The sequence below is a fragment of the Hipposideros armiger genome, unplaced genomic scaffold (genome assembly GCF_001890085.2).
Source record: "Hipposideros armiger isolate ML-2016 unplaced genomic scaffold, ASM189008v1 scaffold_508, whole genome shotgun sequence".
NCBI lineage: Eukaryota > Metazoa > Chordata > Mammalia > Chiroptera > Hipposideridae > Hipposideros > Hipposideros armiger.
The window spans coordinates 173,012-192,493 of NW_017731858.1; the positions used below are offsets into that span (position 1 = coordinate 173,012).

General features: G+C 40.1%; 1 protein-coding gene across 3 annotated transcripts in view; it reads left to right on the forward strand.

Annotated features, from left to right (window-relative positions):
- DOCK11 (dedicator of cytokinesis 11) overlaps positions 1 to 19,482 on the forward strand; it is a 207,103-nt gene that overhangs the window by 87,464 nt on the left and 100,157 nt on the right. For all 3 annotated transcript variants that reach the window (XM_019667847.1, XM_019667846.1, XM_019667848.1), the window contains exons 17-24: positions 2,000 to 2,184; positions 2,286 to 2,351; positions 4,083 to 4,175; positions 6,214 to 6,337; positions 10,478 to 10,599; positions 11,101 to 11,187; positions 12,693 to 12,782; positions 17,894 to 18,012. In XM_019667847.1, coding sequence (XP_019523392.1) covers positions 2,000 to 2,184; positions 2,286 to 2,351; positions 4,083 to 4,175; positions 6,214 to 6,337; positions 10,478 to 10,599; positions 11,101 to 11,187; positions 12,693 to 12,782; positions 17,894 to 18,012 — 886 coding nt within the window. The remainder of the gene's footprint in view (positions 1 to 1,999; positions 2,185 to 2,285; positions 2,352 to 4,082; positions 4,176 to 6,213; positions 6,338 to 10,477; positions 10,600 to 11,100; positions 11,188 to 12,692; positions 12,783 to 17,893; positions 18,013 to 19,482) is intronic.

Sequence of the window (19,482 nt, forward strand, 5' to 3'; positions counted from 1 at the left end):
CAATATTGTGACTACTAATTTGTACCTTCTAATCCCTTTACCTTCTCGCCCATTTCAGCCCCTCTTCCATCTAGCAAACCCTTGTTTTTTTTTCCCTATGTCTCTTGAGTCTATTTCTGTTTTCTTTGTTTATTCTGTTCTTTAGATTTCACACATAAGTGAGATCATATGGTGTTTGTCTTTCTCCGTCTGACTTATTTCACTTAGCATAATATTCTCTAGGTCTATCCATGTCGTTGCAAATGGTAAAAATTCATTCTTCTTTATGGCTGAGTAATACTCCATTGTATAAATGTACCAGTTTGTTTATCCAATTGTCTATTGATGGGCATTTTGGTTGTTTCCATATCTTGGCTATTGTGAATAGTGCAGCAATAAACATAGGGGTGCATATATTTTTTTGAATTAGTGTTTTGGAATTCTTTGGATGGATACCCAAGAGTGGAATTGCTGGGTCATAAGGTAGTTCCATTTTCAATTTTTTGAGGAACCTCCATACTGTTTTCCATAGTGGCTGTACCAGTTCACATTCCCACCAGCAGTGTATGAGGGTTCCTTTTTCTCCACAGACTCTCCAACACTTGTTATTACTTGTCTTGCTGATAATAGCCATTTTAACAGGTGTGAGGTGATATCTCATTGTGGTTTTGATTTGCATTTCCCTAATAGCTAGTGAAGTTGAACATTTTTTCATATATCTGTTGGCCATTTGTATATCTTCTTGGGAGAAGTGTCTGTTCAGCTCTTCTGCCAGATTTGTATGTAGTAGCAAAAGACTCCAAAGAGCCAGAGGAATCCTAAGAAAAAAGAACAAGGCTGGAGGTATCACAATCCCTGATTTCAGTTTGTAGTACAAAATGACAGTAATCAAAACAGCATGGTATTGGCAGAGAAACAGACACACAGACCAAAGGAATAGAATTGAGAACCCAGAAATAAATCCACATATATATGGGCAGATAATTTTCAACAAAGGAGCCAAAAACATACAGTGGAGAAAAGAAAGCCTCTTCAATAAATGGTGCTGGGAAAACTGGAAAGACATATGCAAAGAATGAAACCAGACTGCTATCTGTTACCATGTACCAAAATTAACTCAAAATGGATCAAAGACCTAAATATAAGACCTGAAATAATAAACTGCATAGATGAAAGCATAGGTACTCAACTTATGGAACTTGGTTGGGTTCATAGAGGATTTTATGAAGTCAAGGGAAGTAAAAGCAAAAATAAATGAATGGGACTATATCAAACTAAAAAATCTTCTGTGCAGCAAAAGAAATAATCAACAAAATAAAGAGGCAGCCAACCGAATGGGAGAAGATATTTGCAAACAAACCTCCAATAAAGGGCTAATATCCAGAATATATAAAGAACTTGTACAACTCAACAAAAAAAATAATAAAGAATCCAATTAAAAAATGGTCAGAGGACCTGAACAGACACTTCTCCCATGAAATTGTTATTGGTAACACATCGTCAGATCTGAAGTTTCAAAAGGCTTCTGTTATTTCTTAGGTGAAAATTTGCATGTGCACCAAGTTAATTCTTTAAAAATGGCTAGCCGTGAGCTAACTGGAGGCATAAATTTACTGTTACTTCCCTGATACCAATAAAAATTTGCAGTGACAGCGAAATTGCGGGCACAGGGGAAAAATGTAATGGATTTCTTTGCAGAGTTTAAGTTGTCAAAATTATGATGTGTTATATTTAGCAAATCACTCTAATCTACACTTGAGAATGAAATATCAATCCATGCCTTGTTTGAGGGGCCCACTGAAACTGGCATCTGGCTACCCCATCTTGTCCTTTTGGGTTCTTAAAGTGGTTGTATGACTTTTTGTCAATCACTAAGAATTCTGTTTTTTAAATCACTCTTTGAGAACACAATCAAGGTATATTTTTATAAATGTAGGAATGTATTAATGATTGTTAAATTGTATTGTCTTTGCCTGTTTTCTGTTATTTATTTATTTTATTTATTTTTTTTTGGCTATAGATTGTATTACTTCTTCATATGTGCCCCTGAAGCCTTTTGAAAAGAATTGTCAAAATATTACTGTGGAGGTTGAAGAGTTTGTCCCAGAAATGACAAAATATTGTTATCCATTTACTATTTACAAAAACCATCTGTATGTATATCCCTTGCAGTTAAAATATGATAGCCAGAAAACATTTGCCAAGGTAAACAACGTAAACTATACTTTTGGAGGTATAAAATGTTATTTAATGTTATTTATAATCTTCTCATTCTGCAACTCATTTTGAATGATTAATCATTTTAGGCGAGGAATATTGCGGTCTGTGTGGAATTCAGAGATTCAGATGAAAGTGATGCCAGAGCTCTAAAGGTTTGTTTATGACGCTGATAAGCATTTTTAGTAGAGCTAGAGATTCTGGTACTTTCTGGTTTCATACGCTAAGATTAATTTGTTTAAACGTCCAAAAGCAATTGTACTAAAGTAACAAATGTAGTACTGCCTTTTCTATTCTTACACATTAACTGTAAGGATTAGTTAAATATTAAGAAATAACAAAATGAGGTAGGAGCTTGAAAAATGAGTAAGCTTCATATACCAGATTTTTGCCTTTGCTCCACTTTGATTTTGCATTCACAGATGCCCAAGCACAAGGTCATTTTCTCCTATGACCTGACAGTTTATAATGGTACCATCTGGGGAGTATAAACTCCCTTCTTTTTGAAACCTGAACAGGCTTTGAGCTGACAGAAGCACAGCATGACTGCTTTGATCAGAGATAACGACTTCTCTCTGACTGGCCAAATGGTACCTCCAGACTTAGATTAGTGATCTGTGAAAAGCAGCATCTTAGTATTATAGAGCAATCGTTAAATACCTGTGACTTCACAGTGCCTTTACATTCTCACTCTTTATAGCTGCTTTTTGCTTTTTGCTCTTTAGCCCATTGATCAGAGGCCTGAAAGAGAAATCGAACATTTAGCCATCACAGAGTGTTCATCCCCAGTTCTCTAGTTTGAGCCTCAATCAGACAGGTGGATGGCTAGCTAGTCTTTCACTCAAACCACCTAGGGAAAGAGGCTGGAATGTCCCTGACTAAGTTGTTGAATGTTTAATAGCCCTTACCTTTGAAAAGGGATTTTTTTTCTTTTACAGAGAAACCTAAGTTAAATTAAGGATTCGCTGACTCAAATTAAGCTTGTTTTCTCTGATTCTCCCTTTAGTGGAGGTGAGAATAACTGTTTGTTGTCCCTTATGTAGTATCCTTTTGTATGCATAAAGATTCTTGGGTTACCTCTCAGCAGTTCCTGCAAATCGCCTTCATAACCATGTTTAAGTAGAGCTGGCTCTGTACTCACATGGAGTCTCAATTTCATTTCTTAGCTGGCCTGGAGGCTGGCTCTGAAGTCACAGAGTGAGGCAATTAGTACGTTGGCATGCCGACTCCATATTCATCCTTGAGCTTATTAGGCCTATGGAAGTGAAAAACTCACATTAGAAATGAAACTCGATGTTTCCATGGAACCATAGAAAACCTTACATTTATTTTTATTGGTATAACAGAAAGCCAGTAACTTTTAACATGTGGCTTGTAAAGTGAGAGAACAGTAAGTTGTCCGTAACTTAATTTTTAATTCCTTTAGGCTAGGAATGTATCTGCCTGTTTGTTTTTGTTGTTTTTTTAAAATTCCTCACCTTTCCCATTGCACAACAAGCTTTCAGCAAATGTTGCTGAATGGCTGAGTGAGAGCTTCTCATACTAAGAAACGTAAATAGCATGAGAGAAGTAAGCTTTCCAGATCAGGTTTGAGAGTGTTTCCCTTCCAAATGATAAGCTGTGTTCGACTTCTCACTGTCAGCTAGTTTGGAATTGCATTCCTTTGATGGCCGGGAATTCAGAAGCATCCATGCAGCCAAGTTAGGTGATGTCTGGGGTGAGGTCGAATGACTGTAAATGACTTGGAATCTATAAGCTTACAGGGAGACCCAGGTGGGTTTGGCCATGACCGTGTGCTCACAGATGGCTGTAACCGTATGTGGTTCCGTAGAATCACATTTGAAGACCTGCGCTGAGAGTGGTGACTCTGTTTCCTTCTTTTGCAGTGTGTTTATGGAAAACCTGCTGGGTCTGTTTTTACCACAAATGCATATGCTGTGGTTTCTCATCACAATCAAAATCCAGAGTTCTATGATGAGGTAACATTACATTATCCTGACGTTTATAAAACACAGTGGTTACTCTTTTCCTTTCGAGTCATTTCCTTTATTTCATCTGCACTTTCAATCCCTGAATGTTTTATTCCTAGAAAATAGAAACTCGCATCATAAAAAAAAAGGTCACTGCCTGCTTGGTGCCCTTTGATAACGGTGGAAAATTTGCCTACAAATTGAAGGGCTTTGGGGAGAGGTAACAATGTAGGAAAGGATCAGACTGGGACTAGGATTGTAGCCCAAATTTTGACAACAACTGGCTCTGTGACTTGGATCAAGTCACTTCCCCTTTCTGAGTCTCCATTTCCTCAGCTTTAAAGTAAATTCAGAAGAGGTTTTCTGAAGGCCCTTCTAGCTCTTTCCTCCTGTAGTTCTGTGTGGGAGGGTGCAGCCTCTCTAAGTGAAATGTTTTTCGAAAGACAGCAGCACAGCTGAGCCACCAGAATCCCACTGGCTGCACTAAGTGTCTCTCTGTAGTATCGAGTGGCATGGTCTCCCAGGCTCTGCACTCCTTTCCTCAAACCCTGTATCTGCTTCTCTTTCCTTCTTCCCACTTCTCTGTGGCTGCGTGTCTCTGCACTTCTGGTGGCTCTCTTAGTGTCTGTCTGATTGCTTCCTTTAGTCTGTATGTATCTGCTTTATCCAAATCTGCAGCCTGCTTTTGATTCCCATATGTCAACATGGCACCTGGATGTGCATCCCAGGCCAGTAGCTCTGCTGTTTCTGCTTCTCGGGTCTCATCTCTCCATTCCTGGCTTGGTCTGAAACCATCCCCTCTGCTGTCATGATGTCCCCAGGTCCACTTGCTGTCATGTGGAGGCCTTCTATCCCAGCTTTAGACCTTGCTTATCCCTTTCTCAATCCAGTGTCCTTAGTTTCATGGGACACAGGGAGGAGGACAGTGGCCTTGTGTTTTTGCCACCCAGGGAGGGAACATGGCTGTATTTATGTACAGCAGAACATTAGCTACCCAGATGGTCTGAATGCTGTGACTAGGCATGTTCTGTGGTGATAATACCTACAACAGAAATTAGTTATAACACCAGAGCGATGCCTTGTGTGAATGATAATTAGGCCATATGTCCCTCACCAAAGCTGTTCAGCATGTCCCTATACATAACCAATGCCAGTCACTACAGAAAACTTGATCCTGTAGTAAGTAATCCATATTATTTTTAGGATGTCAGAAATAGGCTTTTAAAGCATTCACTATATATTGGCTAGGAGAAGGGGGGGAGAGGGGTAGAGGGAGAAAGGAAGGGGGGAGGGAGAGAGAGAGAGAGAGAGAGAGAGAGAGAGAGAAAGAGAGAGATCCTGTGCATGTACATGCATGTGCATTACATCGATTAAATTTGTACTTTTTCTCTCACATACTTCCAAGAGGCATTACAAACATTCTGTTAAGCTCTGATTGGAAAATTACTTGATGCTTGTACTGAAGTACTAATTTTTAGGATTAAATTCCTGTGTCAGCAGTGACAATTTATATTTCTTTATTCAAAGTTAAAGTTGGGTTTTTGTTCTGAAGACATCGATGGGAACTGTAATTTGTGGATACCATAATACCATAGTGACTTTTTGCACATTTATTTGCAAAACTTTTTTTTTTCATTCAAAGGAGGACAACAACTCAGAAAAAAGTACCTTTGAAATTCAGTACCCATGTTAGACAGTTTGCATTCACTAACTCAGAATGAGTTACATAGCATCCCGGGGCTGTGAGGATGTAGTTTTGATCTAGTGTTTTAGAAAATCCTGCAGCAAAGTTGAATCCAGGAGAATCCACTGATCTTTCCCACAAAAGTAATCAATCGGTCCTCACAACCCAGGAGAATATTGTTGTCAAACAGAAACTGACCAGGAAAACATTTGGAATACATTTAAATGATATCTATTTGACCACTTGGTCTGTCATTTAGAAAAGTATGTCATTGGAAAAGTAGGATGAAACGGACCTGAAGGACTGACAGTCCAGCTTGACCATTAAAACAAAATTTTATGTGTAATCTTGCTGTCATTTCAGATTAAAATCGAACTTCCCATTCATCTGCATCAAAAACATCATTTGCTTTTCACTTTTTATCATGTAAGTTGTGAAATTAACACAAAGGGAACAACCAAAAAGCAGGACACAGTTGAAACTCCAGGTATGTGTGTTCTTTCAATGTCTCTCTCTCCAGCTATTTGAGATGTAATTGTCTAGAACAGGGGTCGGCAAACTGCAGCTCGCGAGCCACATGCGGCTCTTTGGGTACGTTCCATCTCAAAGGTTTGCCGACCCCTGGAAGAGCTAATCCTGTCCCTCATAAGAATTTAAAAATTATTCGAGAGCCATAAATATATTTTCTATAATCGCCATTATGTGAATAATAGCCTTTAAATTTTTATAAATGAAACTATGATAGTTTTATTTTCATTTTCAATTTTACTTCAGAGCCTGCGGCTCGCGAGCCGCAGTTTGCTGGCCCCTGGTGGCTCTTCCATCTCAAAAGTTTGCCGACCCTCGGTCTAGTATATAAACTCTTTTCATCAAGCTACAGACCACTTCTTCCCCTCACCAAAAACTCCACTTCTGAGTTAAAAAGTTCATTTTTTTTTTTAAGCTGAGCCATCCCGCCACCTGTTGGCAGCTCACGGCTGCTCAGCTCGGGCTGACTCGAACCACTGTTGCTCAGAGCTCAAACTCTTGAGCGNCGGCTGCTCAGCTCGGGCTGACTCGAACCACTGTTGCTCAGAGCTCAAACTCTTGAGCGAGCTCTTAACCAACTGAGCCACTCAGCCGGCCCAAAAAGTTCATTATTAAAAGATGAATTATATGTTCATTTTATCATTTCAACCAAATGTCCAAATGCTTGCCAATGTGCTTGGACCACCATAAGCAACATAAGTAATATTGCCCTTCTCAGAGAAAAACACATAGTGATATAGTATTTGTATTATGTCTTTTATGAAGAATAGCCCAGCAACCAAAATTTACAGCTCTGTTCAGTAAGGAAGAGGGAAGTGAGCTCAGAGCCAGGGGCATCTTTGAGCCTGAGGGAGATTGGGTTGCCTGGTTCTAATAGAACAGATTTAATGAATTTGAGTAAGTCCCAGTCCTGATCCCATTCTGCAAGGCTTTAAATAAGTCAGTTAGAAGCACCCTTGGGAGAACATAGAATGCCCTATAAACATGGCCTGTGTCACACCTACTGTATAAATGTCAGCATGCCCTAGGATTTGGATAAACTCGCCCGGCTCAATCTTAAATTCATTGAGTCATTCATTTAGCAAATATGTCTGCATATTATGGGCAAGATGTTGTACTATGGAGAATACAGTGGAGAGTCAAACACAATCCCTTCAGCAAGTATATAATCTGGCAGGGGGCATGAAACCTGTGTAGACAACTATGATACGTGATAAAGTAGTAGTTACCCCGAAAGTGGTGCTATGTGGTCTCAGAGAAGAGCAAGTTATTACTTCAGCTGGTGGAGGGACAAGTGGCTGGGAATCAAGGAAGTCATCCAGGAGCAGATGGTGTTTGAGTCAGGCCTTGAGGGGTGGAGTAGAGTTTGGTAATGCAGTGATGACAGGAAGGTAGAGGATTCCAAGATAAAACAACAGCTTGTACAGAAACAGTATTGAGGGGTATGGACAGGGAACCACAAGTAGTTTAATATGACCAAAGCACAAGGTGCTGGGAGGGGAATCGTAGGATGCCATGTTGAAAAGGAGGCGTCAGGTTGTGCAAAGCCCTGAATGCCAGGATTTGATTTGATTCCGTCACCAATATTGGAAGTATTGAAGGATTATAAATACCAGTAAGGGCTATTTTGCATGAAATCCAATCAGGCAGCAGTATTATGGGTTAGGTGAGCTGGAGTAGGAAGGAAGAAACACCAGTTAGGGGGTATTTCAAAAAAACAGGAAAGAAAGGGGGTGCACTATGGCAATAGCAGGGGAATGGAGAAAATGGGAATTGCGGAATAAGAATATATTGGGCCTGGCAAATGATTGGCTACTAGAGAGATGATTCAGAGTTAGCACTGAAGTTTCAAAAGTGGAGAGAAGGTACCGATGACCCTTGAATAACATGGGTTTGAACTGCACAGGTCCACTTATACTGGATTTTTTTCAGTTGACCTGCTCAGTACAAACCTGTGTTGTTCAAAGGTCTATCACCTGGTAGTTGGGAATCCGTGTATGCAGAGGGCCAATTTAAATTATCCACAGATTTTCAACTGCATGGACAATCAGTGCCCTTAACCCCCACGTTGTTCAAGGGCCAAGTGTATTGCCAAGTAACAGAATTGTGGGTGGGAATGGTAGGTTTTGGACCGATGTTGAGTTTCAGGTGCTGGTGAGACATCTGAGTGATGCCTGGCAGGTGGCAGGACAGAGTATTAGTAAGTTCCCTTTGTGGATAGTGTGGTCCTGTTCTGTATCCCCATAGAAACTGCAGTGTGTTCAGGGCAGGGACCTTGCGGGTTGAGAAGAAATCTGGCAGAATAATGAAAACCCATGACAGTAAAACTTTGGAAAGACAAATGACTATTTCCTCATCCAAATTGCAGACAGAAGTGGGCAAGATGCTCAGTGGAGCACGGGACGTTTATTCTGTGTGCCACTCATCACTTTTAACTGTCCACCTTTGAGTCAGATGGCATGTGGTTGACATTGTACCTTTTCAGCTTCTAAGTGCTCTGTATGAGTCTTGACTAAAGGAGACACACTCGGCCGTGCTGTGATGAATTCACAATGCAAAAATGTTGCCTGAGCAATTCCATAGAGACAGAAAGTAGGTTAGTCGTTGTCAGGGACTGGGGGAAGAGGGACATAGGGAGTGACTTTTAAGGGCTATGGAGGCTTTTGGGGTGATGAAAAAGTCCTGGAATTAGGTAGTGGCAATGGATGCACAACTTTGTGAATATAGTAACAACCATTGTATATTTTGAATAAATGAATTGTATGGTATCTGAGTTACGTCTCAATAAAAATTTCTATGAGGGAAAAAATATTCCCCAAGAATGAGAAATATATTTTCCTATTTCTGGGATTGAAATCTTTTGTCATTTGTCTAATTTTCAGATTAACTACTTTGACAGAGTCCTTTTGACTGAGTCTTTTGCTCATGTTACTTTCCGGTACCTTTTGTAAAAGAACGGCTCTGGGCAAAGCATTTCTGAAGTTGTACTAGTAAACATGCCCTTCAGGCCTGTTGCAGAGTCTGAGAAAACCATTTAGTTTACTTAGAGAAAGCAACATATTAACTTCTTTGAAGAATTGAAGCATTTGCCAAATTAAACACACGAATGAAAATATTCTAACCAGATTTGTATTGACTTCTGTGTTCACAGTATAAACACATGCATACACACACACACACACACACACATACACACTCACTCACTCACACAAATAGTTTTAAAGAATCAGAAAGCAACAGGTTTTAAAAGTACTTTCTAGCCAACACCCCCTCTCATATGCCAACACTCGGTCTGGAGCAAGTTATTTATTTATTTATTTTTTTATAACTGAGTTATAAACACTTGAAGCCCAGCGTAATCTCTATAATGGAAATACTGACACAGATGGTTCTGGCTTTTTTAGCTAGAACATGATGAGTTTTCTAATAGAAAGCCAAGAGGCTCTTTCGGTTAGAACTGTTAAGAGACTGGGGGAAATCTCAGTGGATTCAAGCTGTGAACCCTGTGTCCTTACTGCGTTCTACTACACCTCTTCCTTCTATAATCAGGAAAACTGCCCAACTAAGCACTGCCTTGTGTAAATATGGAATGCAACCTTGACTTGTGACTAGTCTTCCATAGTCCCTTACCCTAGCGTGGCTATAAGAAATGTTGTACCCTGGTGATTGCTGTCTGAGATATGCTCAGATGTGAGACTGTACTCTTAGTAAGGATGGATGAGAGAGAGCTGAATCTTTAAAAAATAAGTCTACCCAAAGTGATCTGCCAAAGTGTAAAGATAATAATATTGATACACTTTTTCTTTCAAGTTTTAAAGTGTTTTCATACATTATCTCACTTTGGTCTCTTCATTAGATGGAGAGACTGTATATTGTTATGCCCATTTTTATAGTCAAGGACATAGAGTAAAAAACTGGTTAGTGGCCAGGCTAGGATTAAGAAGCCACCCAAACTCATTGTTCCTTCCCCAGTACGCAGATGCCCACATGCAGACCCACAGAAACGTCACTACCATGCTGCACTCCCCAGCAGTCAGGCATTCATGTAGCTAATTGTATTTGCAGTTTCATTTCTCATGGTTGATTCTTGTCTTGGCAGTTGGCTTTGCCTGGGTACCTTTGCTGAAAGATGGTAGAATCATCACATTTGAGCAGCAGTTGCCAGTTTCAGCCAATCTTCCCCCAGGTTACTTGAACCTGAATGAAGCAGAATCAAGAAGGGTAGGATCTTTATCTGCGTTTGTTGATATAATCATGATGAAATGTTGAAAAGCTAGAATTCTTTTGGCCTAGTTGATAGTTTGGTTGATAGTGACTCAAAGTTTGGTCTGAGAACTGGTGCTGGTTCACAACAAAGATAAATATGGAAAACGAGTGATTAGAAACCTTTGTAAATAGTCTGACAAAGTAACCTCACGTGTCTTGATTCTATAATCATTTTAAAAATGGGGGCTTGGATTTTGGGCATCATTTAAAAACATTCGTTTATTTTGCAATTCATTTTTATTGTAATTTATAAAAGTATCTGCAAAGGATTGGAAATTCAAAGTGATCTAGTATACATTTATTCTAAAGGCAGGTTATTTTCTCTAATAATTCCTTTTGTGTGAAACTAACACATTCATTTCTGAAAAAAAATAATTTGAAATGATAGAGGTGTGCTATGTTGCTTATCTGTCCATTGCTATGTTACAGAAACTCGCATGTATTTTCTGTTCACAGCAATCTAATGTGGATATTAAGTGGGTAGATGGTGCAAAGCCTTTGATGAAGATTAAAAGCCACTTAGAGTCTACCATTTACACTCAAGTAAGTTGCATCAACTGAATTTTGTCACTTTTAATACTCAAGTATATTTCTTGATTAAAATAGACTATATTCGATTTCCTACAGACATAGAGAAGTGACCTGAAAGACTTCCTCATTAGTAATAATGTCATTCTTAATGATAATCATAAATTACAAAATCCTTTTATTCCCATTAACTGATTTGAACTTCACAAAACTCTGAAAGGAATGTGGAGGCTTTTGTCACCATTTTCAAAAGTTTTATTTTTTTTGAACTGTTTTAGATTTACAGAAAAATTGTGAGACTAGTCCAGAGCGTTCCCATATATCATGTACCTGGTTTCCCCTGTTATAAACACCTTACATCAGTGTGGCACATTTGTTACAATTAATGAACCAATATTGATACACAATTATTAACTAAAATCTGTACTTTATTCGGATTTCCTTACTTTTTACCTATTAATACCCTTTTTCTGTTCCAGGATCCCATCCAAGATAGCACATTACATTTAGTTGCCATGTTTCCTTAGGCTTTTCTTGGCTGTGACAAGTTCTCAGACTTTCCTTGTTTTTGATGACCTTGACTTTCCTTGTTTTTATTGACCTTGTCAGTCAGTTTTCAGGAGATAGTGGTATCTTGTAGGTATTTTGTAGGATGCTCCTTTATTGGAATTTGTCTGATGGTTTTCTCCTGGTTAGACCAGAGTTGAACACAGAAATTTGAAGTCAGTGGATCATGGGTGGCTAGTAGCTAACTGTCGACTTTTAGCCTTAGCACCCATGAAATTACAATCAAACATCTGTGGGAAGCCTCAAGCCCAGCGTGGAAAATCAGGGATGGAGAAGATGAAGTCCATGCTCCTTGGTGTGGCCTCCAAGGTCCTCCTCAGTCCCCACTGCCCACACAACCATTTTATAGATGGAGAAACTATGGCTCAGTCAGGTTAGATGATTTACCCAAGGTCACACAAGTCATAATTAGAAGAAGATCAAAATCCAAATTTCATTATTCCAGTTCCTGATATAGTCTATCCTGTCCACAAAATCATTGTATGCCGATTCCATAGAGGACCTCTGGACTCACTTACCAGTGAAGCGCCGTGGTAAATTGGGCACTGAATGCCGGAGATTATTGTTCTGGTAACCCCTGCTGCTGTCTTTTCTTCAGCTGTCAGTTCTGACCTCTGTTCCTGCTCATTTCATTCAAGTGTAGAAGCAGCACAGCTTCACAGACTACACTACCAGCAAAATAGGAATTAAATGAGTGTTGACTAGTTGGGCATAAACTGTAGCCTACCTGGTGTGCTCAGGTCCATCCTGAATTTACCTGGTCTTGCTGCTTTGTGTGATGGTCAGGAGGCCCCTCGGACATGCACACACATTGGTGGCTGCAGCTGCCGAGTCTGGGCATTAGAATACCCAGATAAAGAGGTTTGCATGATGCGGGAGGAGGAAGAGGGTGAGAGCCTGCATTTGAGGGTAATGAAACAAATTTCGTATGGCTGTGTCCATCTGTTTTCTAGGATATACATGTGCACAAATTCTTCCATCACTGCCAGATGATTCAGTCAGGCTCAAAAGAAGTTCCAGGGGAGCTCATTAAATATTTAAAGGTAAATGAACAGCAGCTTTCTACAAAAGGTTTGTGTTTTATGTCTTTCTGTTGCCACCTTTTGAGGTGGGGGGAAAAATCAAACTAACACTTTAAAATACTTTTGGCTGTGTATCCTCAAGAGAACACTTTTTATTATGTACTTTTCCATCAAGTGGCTATTTAGAAGCAGACAGCAGAGTTGCTACATTAGGAAGAAAATGTTATAGCCAGAATTCGATGACGTGTTTTGGAAAATCTCCTGACAGTGTTTATTTCAGTTCCACAAATTGATTTTTCAGGTCTTTTCTCTTCTTGCTGGCTTCCCAGGAAGGGTGGAGAATGCTATGGGGGAAAGGGCCAGGAGAAGCGAAATCACTTTTGCTTGGAATAAATTTTAAAATGGTCCCCGTGTCCGTGCATGAGAGATTATCAAAAGGGTCAACTAAAGAAACCTAGTTGCTGCATGTTGCGTATGAGAGAGTCTTAAGAAATACCATATCTCATCAAGTGTAGTAAGAACTCAAGGCGCCATTTAGTCCCTAGTACGCTAGGATTGAATGCACGGCATAAGACCTAGCTGAAGCTGATAATGACTCTCTTCTTTGGTTGCTCCTGTAGTACGTTAGCCATGGCAAGTCTGGGGAATTTTAATTTTTTTTTATTAGTTTCAGGTATACAAAACAGTGTAATAGTTAGGTATTTACACTCCTAGGATTTTTTATTTTTAAATGAAGCCTCTACAGGATTTCCCTTTGGACCTGTTATTGCTTAATATTCTCCGGAAACACAAATGTTCATTTCTTGTAGAGAGGTAGTATGACATGAGATGACATGTATGGGTTCTGGAGTCACAGACTGAGTTTGTGTCCCAGATCTGTCACTTACTAGCTTGGTGATTGACCTTGGCCAAGTTACTACACTTCTCCAAGCCTTTGTGTCTTCATTGGCCTCATAGGGAGGGATAGCAGTAATGCCAATTTGTAGAGTGGTTGTGAGGCTGAAGTGAGATAGTATATCTGCCATATAGTAATCGTTCATTCCACACTTATTTCTTAAATGCTTACCTATGGGCCAGGCATCATTCTAAGCATTGGGAATGTAAGTGAAGAAAATGATGCCCCTATGGTCAAGGAGCTTGCTTTCTTGTGGAGGCAGATGGACAATAAACAAATACGTGAATATATATAGAGAGATATAGATATAGATAGATAGATATGTATCTATCAGGTGAGATTTTATATATATATATATGTATGTATGTATGTATGTATGTATGTATCAGGGATATATCATGTCAGGTGGTAATAAGTGCTATAAGAAAACCAAAATAATAGTGAAGGGGGGAATAAAGGGCGATAAGAAGTCCCTCTTTAAGATCAGGTGTCGGAGGAGAGCTCTCTGGTAAAGTGACATTTAACAGAGACCTAAAGGAAAGGAGGGCACCAACTGTATGGATTTCTGACAGCTGGGGCTAGGAAGTACAAAGGCTCTGAGGAGCTTGCTTGGTGCATCCAAGGAACAGCAGGAATTCCACTGCGGCCGGCACACAGAATGATAGGACATCACATTGGAAAGGCAGCTGGGGAGCTGGTTGAGTAAGGCCTCATAAGCCATGACAAGGAGTTTGGATCGTATCCTGAATGAGATGGGAAGCCTTGTAGGGCTTTGAACGGAGGCATGACATCTGTGACTTTGGTTTTTAAAGTATCATTCTGCCTATCATAGAACTACATTGTCAGAAGGATAGAAGCAGGAAGATAAATCGGGGCTATCATTCTTAATTATCACTAAGAAGTATAATAGTCATCTAACTTTCAAAACCTTCCCTCAGGTAATGTCTAGAACTCCAGCTCTATGTATGAAAGCTTGGCCTGTTAAGATCTTTGGCTTTTTATCCAGTGGGGAAGCTTTGTAAAGGTTTTGATAGAATGAAATGAAACAGTACATCATTTTCATATACTGATAGTCTTAAAACGGAAAAAAAGAAAATACTCATATTTGTAGGACTTTTGGACATTTGTGACCCACTCTCTCCCTCTAGTGGCAATGAGTGAAATGCCATGTGGTTACAGAAAGCCGATCGCCTCTGGAATGTTAGTGCTAAAGGGGATTCTAGACATATTTTTTACAGATGAGAAAACTGGAGCCCAAGTAGAGATGACTTTCCTGTAGTCATTCAGCTGGTTAGTAGGAGAGCTGAGCCGAGCCTGTGACACGTGTCTCGCTCGATTCCTAGTTCCATGTTCTTTCTACCAAACCTTGCTATCTGTTGTCCCTGTAAATTACATTGTTTTATCAGTTCATTTAACAACTACTTGTTGAGCTCTTTTGATGGATTTAATATTTTCCTAGATCCTGTGGGGCTTGCAGAATAGTTTAGGGCGATTGTCCATTGGGGTCTTACTTCCTAATTGGAGACACAGAGTGCACAGAAGCTAAATGGCAATGTAGGTCATCAGTACAAATGACAGACCAAAGCAACATGTGATTGAATGTCAAATGCAGGATACAGGGTATGAGTTCTAAGGGTTCAGTGAACTGAGGAACCACGGAGACTAGAGGCTCCCAATTTATCTTACCCTTTGGTTTCCGATTTTATTCATTTATTCAGTCGTTCACCAAATATTAAGCACTTACTATGGGTGCTGGAAATATAATGGGGAACAGTTCTGACAACATACCTGCTCTTCTTGGGGTAAAGGTTATTGCTGAGAAAGTAATTTTAGATAGAGGTGAGTGCTATGAAGAAACTAGAACAGGTTAATGGGATCTCACATAAGCAGGAGTGTATTCTAGATAAAATTGTCAGGGAAGGCCTGTCTGAAGAGATGATGCATTAAGCTGAAAAGAGACTGATGAGAGTAAGACAAACATCGGTAATAAAGCTGTGTAAAAGAATAACAGACTATTGCAGCAGGTGTAAAGCCCTTGCGATGGCATGTTTCAAGAACTGTAAAAAAAGAAAAGACAGTGTAACTAGAGCACAGTGAGCAGCGAGGGGAGACGGTGGCATGACATGAGTTTGGAGAGATGGGCAGCATTCCTGTAGGCACGGGAAGCCCTTGACAGCTTTTTGTTCATGGTGGTTTGGTTTGTTTTTCACAAGGGGAAAGTGGCATTATCGAATTTGCTTTCATAAAGAACATTCTGGCTGCTATGTTGAAAATAAATGAGAGAGGAGCAAGACTGGTGCAGGAAGATGAGTTCGGCATGCAATGCCCATCTCTCTTTTCTCTTGGACATTATCCTGCTTATGTTTTAAGCTTCCACCTCGCTGAAGCCGTATTGGACATTCCATGCCCACTTGCAGACTCAGTTGCTTCTTCCTTTGTGTATTTTATATATACTACTATTGTATTGTTTGCAGTTTGTATTGCAGTGATTTAGTTCTGTGTCTTTTTCCCCCACAGACTGGGAATGGCTTGAAAGTAGGAACTATGTTTTTTAGATGTGCTGGGCAATTGGAAGTTCATTCAGTGTGCCTTTGTGCACTGAGCGAATGAATGGTATCATTGAAGTGGGGGTTTGAACTTGACTTGGAAAGGTGGCTAGGATTTGGCTAAAAACTGTGAACAAATGCACAAAGGTAGGAATATATATGATACATTCAAGGAGCAGTCAAGACACCAGTTTGGTCCTGTGAAGAATCCGGAGTATTAAGGCTAAAAATATAGGTTGGGTCTTAAGTAACTTGGACTTCATATCCTAGGTCCTCGTTTCTCAACCTTGGAACTAAGATTTTGGGCAGGCTAATTCTTTGTGGTATGGGGCTTCCCTGTGTATTGTACGATGTTTAGCAGCATCCCTGGCCTCTACCCACTAGATGTCAGTAGCACCCCCAGTGGTGACAACCCAAAATGTCTCCAGACATTGCCAGATGTCCTGTGAGGGGCAAAGTTGTCCCTGGTTGAGACCCATTGCCCCAGATAGTGAGGAGGCATCAAAAAAGAATCTTGGCAGGAGATGGTTTGATCTAACCATCTAACCGGTATTTGAAGAAGATTAATTTGGAAGTGAGAGACATATTGGGAATAAAGTGAAACTGTACGGAGACCTCCTAGAAAATTATGACGCTGTTTTGGTTGTAGGTTAGAGCGTCATGAAAAGGGATGATGGTGTTAAGGATAGACGAGAGGGGGCAAAAGGAAGGAAAAACTTGAAGGATAGCCCATGGGTTCCTTGATCTCAATATCTTGCCTTATGCGTTTGATTGAAGACAAGCCGCACAGAGATCTGAGAGGTCCCTGTTGAAATGACTCAGATATATATAGTAGTGTCTTGAAAAGGGACAGCAAGAATAAGGATGGCAAGATAGAGCAAAAGTCAGGGAGACTGAAAGATAAATACTGAGTTTCTGAGGCACAGAGGCTTTTCTCATCCATCTCTATATTTCCCATAGCACTAAACATTGAACTGATGTAGAAGGTGCTTAGGGAGATTTGTTTTCATTTTTTGGTTGGCCGGTTGATTAAACAAGTGGGTGAATGAATAAATGTGGAGAGAAGCACTGGAAGAAGAAAGTACAAATTGTATTCCATGTATCATTTCTATGTGTATATGAACACATTTCTTCTTTTTGATGTTAATAAACCTATCAGTAGAGACAGAGTGTTAGCACTTTGAAGAAGTTTATTATGACGGTGTTAGAATGCAGAACCTACCGCAGTTTTGTAGATGATGTCAGTATAAAACCAATTATATATAGAAACATACTTGACTGAATCCCACCTAACTTCTCACCAGATTAGCTGATGGCCCACACTCCTTTGGAAAACACACTGAGTGCTGGGGCTAGTAAGCCAGTCTCCAGTACCTCCAAACACATCCGCTCTCTTCTTAGTCGACTGTTGGTTTACTAAGAGTCAGTCATCTTTATTCCAAAACCTGTTTATCCCAGTTATACTTGTTTTCTTCAGTAAAGCATTTAATATTAAGTAAACTAACAATCTGAGTGCCAAAATACAGATGTGGATAAGTAATTAACAGCGTCCCCTATTACATGAAGCTCACATTTAAGTGAGCTTATATTCTAGTGACTATATTTCTCATTACTTAATTTTTTGTTGTTTCACATTTGCAAGTTATATCATATTTCTGTTTGTTTTCATAACTAATACTGACTTATTTTAGTGTTTGCATGCCATGGAGATCCAAGTCATGATACAGTTTCTGCCTGTAATACTTATGCAACTCTTCCGAGTTCTCACAAATATGACCCATGAAGATGATGTTCCTATCAACTGCACCATGTGAGTTCGGTGTTGGAATACAAAGAAGCAAGTTTTGTTTCCTTTTGTGTTTCTTCATTTTTTAGAAAGATTTTTATTGGGGAATTGGGGGATGGCAACAGCGCTGGGGAATTGGGGGAAGGGGAACAGACAAGTTGCTGTCGTTTTGTTCTTCAGTCTAGTTGTGGAGGACGCTGCTTCACTGGCCCAAGTTGGCACCATCATTGCGCTCTTCCCGGGCGAGTCAGATCAGTCGCTGGCTTCTGGACGACCGCTCATGGCGGCTGCTGGCTGCTCACTCTGGCTGCTGGCTACACACGGTAGCCCATGGCAACCTACTGAAGCAGGGGCTGCAGCCTACGCCGTCGCCGGCGACTCACGGCAGCCCAGCTCCAGGTTGAGCTGTTGTTCAGCATCTTAGCTGTGGAGGGCAGTGTCACTGTCCCTCATATGTGGGATCCGAACCGGGGCCCTCTAGCGTCCCAAGCCAGCTCTTGACCAACACGGCACTCGGCCGGCCCGTGTTTCTTCATTTTAAATATACATTGATTTTACAAATGATCTTCCAAAAGTCAGAAATTTAATACCAATTTTCTCTAGTTTCATGCTTCTCAGAGTGGGGGACTTGTATCCCCTGGGTTAGATGGTACCAGAAGCCATAGGGTAAACTTAACGTTTTTCTTGACCAAGAGATCTAATACTTTGCTGCATGTTACAGTCAGCTTTTAAAAATTTGAATTCTAGCCCACACTTCATACAAACTAAACTAGAATCTCTGGAGGTAGAACTCAGCATTAGTATTTTTTTTTAAGTTTCCTGGGTGATTCCATAATACAACAGAGTTTGAGAGCCATTGCCCTTGACCAGTGTTGTCTAGTAGAACTTGCTGCAATCATAGAAATGTACTGCACTTGTGCAGTCCAACATGGTAACTGTCAGTCACATTTAGCTATTGAGCACTTGAAATGTGGCTAGTGTAACTGAGAAAGTGAAATAGTAATTGTAATTCACTTAAATTTATATAGCCACTTGTAGCTAGTGGCTCTAATACTGGACAGAGTAGCCCTAAGCCATACATTTTTACTTGAAGGAATAAGGGAGTGTAATTTTTTTGTGAAACAAATATGAATTTATTATAGAGTAGAACACAAAATGCACCTGAATTTTGAAATTAAAACAGGAGAGTTCAAAAAAATTGTGAGCTCAGTGCTGGATGTTTCTGGCTTTGCTGCTTCTGCTGTAAATCTTTCCCATCAGGACCCAAGCTACACACACCTGCATACTGTTTGCTTTTCTCTGTCATTGGAGATAGTCTGGTTGAAAATTTAAGAAGCATTACTGTAGTCCAGGGGTTCTCAATGTGTGGTTCCCAAACCAGCAGCATCAGTATTACCTGGGGGCTTGTTAAAACTGCTAGTCATTGAACTTCACCGAGAGCTAAAAAATCGGAAATTCTGGAAGAGAAGCCGAGCAGTCTGCCCTCCAGGTGAT